This window comes from Bidens hawaiensis, unplaced genomic scaffold, assembly GCF_021521415.1.
Source record: "Bidens hawaiensis isolate Kalapana, Puna unplaced genomic scaffold, B.hawaiensis_p1.1 tig00035159_1, whole genome shotgun sequence".
Taxonomy (NCBI): domain Eukaryota; kingdom Viridiplantae; phylum Streptophyta; class Magnoliopsida; order Asterales; family Asteraceae; genus Bidens; species Bidens hawaiensis.
This window is the reverse complement of record NW_027496130.1, coordinates 152,086-161,642: the sequence shown is the minus strand read 5'-3', so window position 1 is coordinate 161,642 and position 9,557 is coordinate 152,086. Positions and strand designations below refer to the sequence as shown.

The 9,557-nt window shown below is 34.2% G+C and overlaps 1 protein-coding gene across 1 annotated transcript; it reads right to left on the bottom strand.

Annotated features, from left to right (window-relative positions):
* Positions 1 to 3,317: 3,317 nt before the first annotated feature.
* Positions 3,318 to 6,495, bottom strand: LOC143587146 (cytochrome b5-like). Its single transcript, XM_077068521.1, has 3 exons — positions 6,270 to 6,495; positions 4,696 to 4,762; positions 3,318 to 3,767 (listed from the first exon to the last, which is right to left on the bottom strand). The coding sequence occupies exons 1-3, from the start codon at positions 6,354 to 6,356 to the stop codon at positions 3,523 to 3,525; spliced, it is 399 nt and encodes a 132-aa protein (XP_076924636.1). The 5' UTR covers positions 6,357 to 6,495; the 3' UTR covers positions 3,318 to 3,522.
* Positions 6,496 to 9,557: the final 3,062 nt, after the last annotated feature.

The window sequence follows — 9,557 nt, the reverse complement described above, 5'->3', positions numbered from 1 at the left end:
ACTAATTCTGGTCAAATACAGGGGAACATTAGTATTTAATATTTACTGACTTCTTTTGTTTTATTATTAAAAATATTAAAATACAAATCTTTGCTTGTAAATTAATTCAGGGGACCATCGGTAAGTAGTTAATGGGATACAGCGGGTCTCATTATTACAAGAATTTAGTATTTTACTTTACATAATAAAATTTAATAAATTAGTGCTTTAATCATTAGCTTTTATATGTAGATCAGTTTATATTTGTTGAATATTAAATAAAAAGCCTTAGCTATGTACACAAATTTAATTGTAAGCTAACATTTGAATATAAATGAAATGACATGTATATTGAGAAGATAGGACCTGAATTCACGGGTAAATACCGGCTTGACAAGATGACATGGCATAGGACCATAAGGAACTAAAGGAATGTTATCCTTCGGCCAACAGACAGAGAGATGTCACTGTCACTTTCCGTTAGCCTTTCATTCTCGGCTTGGGGACTAGTGACGTAGACAAGAACATCAACTCTAATATCTCCACCGTAAATAGCAACACAGAAGAATAACTTATGTATGTTCTCATTCCGAAAACGCTTATACTCTCATACTCATTTCTCTAAGAACCAAGTACTAATTCTCATGTCGAATGGTGGTTCAGAAGGAACTCTGCCATTCGATGAGGCTAACGGTCTTTGTTTGCAAGACTGTCGTTGATAATATTTTTTGATTGATCGGAGAGATCTTATAGTTGAAGGGCTCAGATATCCGTCTAGGTGATCCGGGATTTCCTTCATATAAAATATAAAAAGACAAGTCATGTAACAATTTATATTTAAAAACGTCTAAATATGTCCCCATTTATATATCTTTCACAATCAGTTAGATATACAAAGTTTGTTAGATGTTCATTCATTCGGAAAACCTAAAAAACACATCAAGGTTAGGCGGGCATTGATTTATAATGTTATATATTGGTCTCGAAATCAAGAAACACGATAATCTTTAGATCGGTTATATGTTGCCAATAAAGAAAAAAGAACTCAAAACACTAAATCTGCCCCGACCCAATCACTCTTTCATGCTTTCTAAATATAACCTCACGGGTACGTTTTTGTAAACAGCCCGTCATAACACGCAGACTATATTTTCTTAGTCAAAAAATTAAATGTGTGATTAATAATGATAATACCCAAAATTTAGTAAATGACCTGACAATTAAATATACAAATAGTCCAATGATAACAAAGTTTAAAACAAAAACCCACCAAAATTAGGCTAGAATTAAAGGTGGAAAAAAAACCGGTTACCGAACTGATCTGAAAATTGAATCGAAACGAAACCGGTTTAAATCAATTGTGTATTTTCTTTATAGAAACCAGCTAAAACCATAAAAACTGATCGTAACCCGAACCAAAACCGATCATAAACCAGTCAAGAAACCGTTTTTAACCCGAATTAAAACCGAATATAAACCAGTTTGACTTTTATTAATCAAAGCGAACCAGTTTTAACCCAAACCAGTTTAGAGTTTAAAACCGGTTTATACACCTCTAGCTAGAAACACTAAGGTATTTAAATTTCTCTACACCTCTCTTTTCTTATATGTCACAATCAATTGTGATACGTGTTGGGTCAGCTAAACACTTGTAGGTTCATGATTTTCCATACTTATAATAATAAATTATGTCCTTTCAATATTTAGAAAATATCTTTAAATGATTGAATGAAAAAAGCACCATGTATCTATGTAACATAAGGGGGAGGGGTGGTGGATGTGGTGTGATCACTCATTACATACCCCATTCAATTAAATTATGCCATGTCATCAACCCCAAATCCATCATATTTTAATGGAATTTGGTAGGGGTGGTGTCATAGGTTTTGGTACATATACATACATTTATATACATATACATATAGGTTTTTGTGTGAGAGAGAGGAGTGTATTTAGGGTGTATATATATATATAGAGAGAGAGAGAGTTCCATCACTCAAACCCTCATCTAGCGTGATGGCCATCACGCACTCTTCCCATTTTCCGCGTGACAAGGGGGCGGCGGCGGTGTGGAGATGGTCATCACGCGTGATGGTGTTCCCATCACGCACCACCCCGTCCCCTCTAATCATACAACTTTAAAATATCTCTTTTCAACGTAACACAATCAAAATATTCATTTATTACAGGATACATAGACGTTGTTTATAGAGAAAGCTGTTTTTGAGAAATTTTAATAATTTTGGGTTTTTGTGCGAGAAAAAAACAAAGGGCCTCTAAACATAAGCTCGATAATTCAATATCTCATATATAATTTAGACAAATTAGATAAACGACAATAATAAAGAAAACAAAAGTGTTTGTACCAAAATGATATAATTTAAACACTTAATGAATCGTGAGACTCTCATAACATTTTTGGAAGCAAAATTCTTGATCAACTCTTTGTAACCCGTATTGTCTCGCTTTCAATAACTATAATTGTCAACCCGTTAAGTTTTTATCTGGGCATTTTGGATCGTAAGAAAACTTTAGTTTATGAAATATTTCTTTTTATTGAGAAACTCTCCTAGCAATTTTGAAAACAACGTGGATGATCAAATCTTCAGTATTATATAAAAATACAAAAACCTTTTACAAAACCAAAAGTTTGTTTGTTTTTGAAAAAAAAAACCTACTTGGTTTTTTTGATAAAGTTTATGTTGAAATGTTCAGAAGAAAAGACATTGTGTATTTTGTTTTTTCTAAAGTTAAGGAGTATAAGTTATTTTAATAAAATTAAATATAAAATAAAATATTATAAAACATGAAACAGAAAATAGTCGTTTTGATATAAACCGTAGAAATAATATCCAAAATAGAAGTTTGCTGTTTAAAATAAATAATAACGTTCAAAATGCTAATTAATCATTTTAATCCTGTATCTTTGATGGAGTATGCTTAAATAAATTAAAATTATTACTTATAAGTATGCTTAAATAAATAGAAAAAAAGCTTAAAAATGTTTTTTTATAAAAAAAAAGCTTAATTTGTTTATTTCTTATATATACACACATACAATGAGAGAAACATATAACTTTTTGGGCCCTAAAAAATCTGGGCCATTAGCGATGGCCCACCTGCATACCCTTTGGGCTGGCCCTGTTCCCAGAGAGACTTCCGACTCCAAACCATATCCAAAGATAAAAAATTGACAAGAGTTCTTGCATAAACCCGAACACGCCACGCTCATTCAAAAATGGCGTTTGGAAAGATAAAAAATTGACAAGAGTTTTTGCATAAACCCAAACACGCCACGCTCATTCAAAAATGGTGTGTGATACGATCGATATATTATTCTTGATTGTATGTAAACAACACAATCATGTGTCTATATATATCTAGTGTAAACCAAAACTAAGAACATTAACAGCCAACAATGTGACCTTTGATTCCAATTCTTAAATGGGTCATATATCTTAATATCTTAACTCAAATCATATGTTTATAAATCAATGACAAATTAAGCCAATTTCACGGTCTCAATACTCAAAATTCCATGCTCTACTTGTTGCGCAAGTACAAAAATGTGACAACCACCGATATGCCAACAGCCGCCACCGGAGCCGCCCAGTATTGCTTACTCAGGTCAACCAATTTCTCAGGGATGTAACCTTTTTGTTTCTCTGAAACAACTTTAAGTTGAGGGGTGTCTGTCGGGTCAAGCTCGCCAACACAAAAAGTCTCCAGAAGTTCCCTAGCAGTCTTGCTATGGCCCGCGTCTTCAAATTCATCTGTCGCGTCTTTCCCTTCAAAATATAAAGTTTGTGTTAAGACTTGAGAATGCAGTTGAAGCAGAATGTGTTTCATTGTTTCCATGTCATTTAATAATACTTTTATATGATTCTAACTTAATAGGATTAGTGTTTCATTGTTTCTTGAACATAGAGTTGATATATGCATACACTCGACAACAAATACACCTAACTATGGCACCCACGTGCTTATGATGGTCTTTTAAAAGAATAATCGATCTAAATGCACGTGATGTACCTATGTTAGTTAGTACCAGTTTTGATTTATTGGAAAGTAGTCATATTTTCACGGTTCGGTGACTTCGGTCATGATTGTATAACTTTGCTAGGTGGAGTAATGATAACCGATCCCCGAAAATTTAACACAACCCCTGATTATCTAAATCAATAATTCTTGAGCATGTGATATTCACCTGCTAACATGTTTATATGTCATATGTGTGTATATATTCAATGATGTCGATCCCGTTCGAAAGTCATTTCTTAAATACAAGAGTAATATCAGTAGTGTCGTAACACCTCGGAATTGTGATTCATTATATTGTAAAAATAATAATAATAATAATAATAAATATGAAGTAATAATCATAATAATAAAGTTGTTATATAGTAGTATCATTTATCTTTAAAAATTTTTAGACAACTAAATGAAACTTGATGCATTTAAATTTATCAAAATAACAAAGAAAAAGTGAAAAATGAAACTTCACCCATGTTCTGAACCAACAACTTCTTCCGGTATTTAGTATTCGGTTTCAAACTGAATAAACCGAAAATGAAACCGAATTTCGTAAACAAAATATACCACCTCTAAAACTCTTCAATAATAACAAAACAAAACATCTTGTAAACCAATTATACCATCTCTAAGGCTGACAAGTGATCCTAACTTAAGAGAGTGTAAAAATAATGATGCAATTACCTGTAGCCTGTAGAATGACATCATCACCACCAGGGTGTTCATCCAGATACGAAGACACGTCATAGACCTGCCAGGTAAAGTGGTAATGCAAACACTAATGTTATTTCCGTTTCAGAAACAGTACATATAGATGTATCCATACTAATTATTAACTTGTATCAACAAAGCAATCCATTCAGTGAGTAAACAACTCTCTTATTAATTATTGTGAATTGCATATGTAATCAAACAACCGCAACTACTTATATAAGCATTACTAACATTATTTTAGAATCCAGGGGTTAAATAAGTATACAATAGTGTATTGCATAACTTCTTACTATGGATCATCAATGTTATAGCTATTAGCTTCTTCCTACTATCCAGAACTACTACTTCATATATTCTTTATGAACCATAACTAGGGGTGCAAACAACACAAGCCAATCACAAGCTACTTGAAACGAGACGAGCCTAGCATTATCGAGTCTGAGCTGAGCTCAAGCCTCACATAAAGCTCGTTTAGTTATTGAGTCTGAGCTCGAGCTCGAGCCTTGTATGAGAAGGTCATTTAGGATCGTCGAGCCTTGTATACTTTCAAAATTTAGCTCTTTCAAACTTTATGTATTAATTTCACATTGTATAGCTGGCTCGTTTAAGATACTACGCACAAGCTCAAGCTAAGCTCATGGCTGTGGAAATAGCTTCTAGACGCTGATTAAAAACCAATTAATCACTAATCAGTACCCCTTGACTAGTTGCCAGTTAATCACTATTTGGTCAAAATCGGTCAAAATTAAAAATTTTAATAGTACAACACGGCGAGCTTAGGCTCGTCTAAGGTTTTTGTCAACATAAAAGAATAATAAAAATGATTATAAAACAATTAATATATAATAAACAAATCAAGCTCGAGCTTTAGAAAAGAGCTCAAAACAAGCCAAGGTTGAGCCTAGTCAAGCTCGAGCCTTGTAAACTTTCAAGTTTAAACCTTTTGAACTTTTATGTGTTAATTTCACACCGTACAGACAAGCTTTGGCTCGTTTAAAGTACTAAGCACGAGCTCGAGCCGAGCTTAGGCTCGTCTCAACAAATAAAAATAGTAAAAAATGTTAATAAATTAAGTAATAAATAATAAACTAGCCGAGCTCGAGCTTGAAAGACGACTCGTGAGCCGAGCTCGATCCTTTAGGATCGTTGAGCCTTATATACTTTAAATTTTTTTCAACTCTTCTAAAATGTTATGTATTAATTTCACACTGTACAACTAACTCGTTTAAAGTACCATACACGAGCTCGAACCAACCTTAACCTCACCTAAAGTTTTTCTCAACATACAAAAATAATTGTAAAAAAAATGTTTACAAAACAATTAACAAAAAATAAACTAGCCAATCCCGAGCCGAGCTCGAGCTTTTGAAAAATAATCTCAAAACAAGCCAATTTCGAGCTCTCGAAAGTCAAAATTCAAACTCTTCTCTAAACTAGAACAACTTCACAATCATAATATATTAATATTATATAAATTATATAATAAATAGACCTATATAATTATATATCAACAGCATATATCAATTGAGATATAAGATAATAACCTTGCCGTCGATAACGATCCAGCAATCACCGGCGGAATTGTGCTCGGAAGCTTCTTTCATCGAGTACAGCTTCGTTAAAGTCGGCATTTGTTCAATTAAACAAACCAGATAATAATAATTGAAGGATTGAGATGATGAAGTATTTGATTTGATTATTAGTATAACTCGTTCTCAATCCTTCAATTGTGGAATGAATTTGGACTTTTGTTGACTTGCAGGTGACGATAAATTGGGGATAAAAGCCCTAATTTTGAAAGTCAAAAGACTTGGGCAACAAGAATACAGATTTGACTGTTTTGTTAAGATGGGCTCACTAGGCCCATTTATCTCAATAATAATAAGCCCAAACATATAAAATCAAAAATGAAAAAAAAATCAACTAGTGAAATTTAGAGGTGCACAAAAAACCTGAACCGGACCCGAAATAAAAACCCAAAACCGGTTTTTTTTAATACCAGAGTTTTTTATACCCGACCCTACCCGTAGGGTACGAATAGGGTATGCCTATCGGCACTAAAACCCGACCCGAATCGGACCCGATTTATATCCGGTAATACACAAAAACCCGAACCGGTTCCATACCCGAAACCGGATTTTTCCAATACCCGAAATCGGGTATTTTGAATACCCGATGTATACCCGAAAAATACCCTCTAAAAAGTGCAATCTTTTAAAAAATTCAATCTATACCCGGAAAAAAAAACCCGAAAACCCCACAAATAGGTTTTTCAATACCCGAAAATAGGGTATTCAAATACCCATACCCGGTTTTAGTATACCTGGTTCTACACCCTACCCGAACCCGATGCATATGGTATGGTTTTTAGAGGCAATACCCGGACCCGAACCTGACCCGGTTTTTACCAATACCCGATTTTCTAATACCCGATCATACCCGAACCCGGTTCCATACCCGAACCCGAGTATTTGAAACACTCGATTTGTGCACCTCTAGTGAAATTAACCTGATCCGGTTAGCCGGTTAGTAACGGGTTTTAGTTCTAAAATGTATAACAAGTTCCTAAGTCCTAACCATCGGTTTCAATCAATTACTAACCGGTTTCTAGTATACCGGTTAATAACCTGTTTCGGTTCGGTTTCGGGTTTCTGTTTGTAGCTCTACCAAAGATAGTGACTGGTTTCAAATATATACGGTATAGTCATATTTCGGTTTTGTTGGTTTGACATAGGGATGAGCTCAAGTCCGGTACTGAAAATGAGATGCATGCAATTACTTACAGATAGATGTTTCTTTTTATTTATATGATTTGGACATCATTCCAAAAGTGGAGTTTGGATTTGTTAAATCCGGATTTCTCAAAGTTTACCTTTGTTACTATGCAACAGAAGTACAGAACATATAGATCACAAAATAATCACAAAAACATAATTGTCACATTAACTTAACCATTCACTTCTAACTATTCTAGAATGCATGACCTATGGCCTATGGTATGTCACACCTTAAATTAAATTAATTATTTTTTGTGATAATCATATGTTTCTCAAAATTCAGCATTGTATCAAGAAATTACATTTATTCCTACAATTAGCAATTAGAACAAAACATGGTAGCTATTAATGATATTGGTAGATGATATTGGTAGATAAATAATAATAATAATAATAATAATAATAATAATAATAATAATAATAATAATAATAATAATAATAATAATATAGAACTAGACAATAACCGAAGAAACTATAAGTATCATGAAAATTTATGAGGTGACATATTACTAAAAATCAATCATCCAAATCTTCTTGTTCTTCTTGATCTTACGGTTCGTGCATTCTCTAAAAGGCACGTCCAGACTGTAACATCAGGAACAACTTTAACATTAGGAACAACACGGTGTTGGTTCACACCATACTGAACCTGTTGCTGTCGTTGTCGTATAACAAAAGCTCTTCCAAATCCCTTTTCTTCATCCATCATAACAACATTTACGTTCTCTTCATGGTCCCCCCTTCGTTACTCACCGGCTCGCTTTCAACACGAACATTATTCTCACCACCTCTTCGACGTTGATCCCATACTCCCGCTTTTCAACTGATCCACGACTAGTCACTCGAGTACTCGAAACGTTAAGAAAAGGCCAATCTTCAACCGATAGCTCACTTTGAACATGAAGAGTAACACATTCTTGAACATCCATTAATTCTCAACCTTAATGTCAACAAGCAAACAAAAGAATAGATATTATAGAAGTGAAGTAAGGTGTAAGGTTATAATTAATTTCTATTTCAATAGAGGCCTTTATAAAATATAAGTTTCACCGACTCGGTTCTATTATAAATCGATATGGATTCAAATTAACTAGATAATGATAAACAATAGGATAAAGTTATATCCCTAACATATATTAGCTAGGTTTTGACTTTAAGTTTATTTATTAAATTTTATGCGACACATTTTTCAACTTTTAAATCATCACTAGGGTGCTGTTTGTTTTTCAGAGGTAAAATGTCAGAAGACTGCGAAACCACATCTGCCAACATCTGTAGTAGAAGAGGTGGACCAAAACTCTGCAGTCTGCAACAAGAAGACTGTTTGTTTTTTAATAACTGCAGACTACCAAAACTATTCTAAATCTAATCTAATCTAATCTCAGAAGACATATAACAAGTTAATGTTTGATATATTAGCTAGCATTCACAGTTCAAGTAACTTCAAAGCAATTATCTTTTCCACAAACTAACGCCTAACATAGCAACAATTATCAAGTAAAATCATGAAAATGTTTATAGCATAAAAATAACAATCAAAACACGTATTCATTACCACGAGACAAACAAACACACACTCTGGTTCAATAAGCCCTAACAATCACCAAAATCAATCAAAACATGTATTAACCACTACGAGATAGCATAATCTGGTTCAATAAACCCTAAAATCACCAAACTCAATAATAATAGAACCTACACACCAAACATCAATAGTAACAAAAGGTATGAAATTAAACCTGATATGGGGGAATAGAGGACGGCGGGGTTGCAGCGGTGGGGCGGCACTGGAGCAGTAGAGCGGCAGCGGCAGGTTGCGGCGGTGGGGCGGCGGCGCTGGAGCAGTGGAGAGATGGGGTTGCAGCGGTGGGAGAGTTGGGCGGCAGTGGAGTGACGGGTTGATGGTGGGTGAGTTGGGTGGCAGTGGAGAGGATGAGGGGATTAGGGTTTGGGAGTGTCTGATGGAATAAGAAAGATGGAAAGAAATTGGTTAGAAGAGGTGAGAAGTAACAATACCAACACTTCTGGGAGAAGAGGGCGCGCAGACGTTTTTTA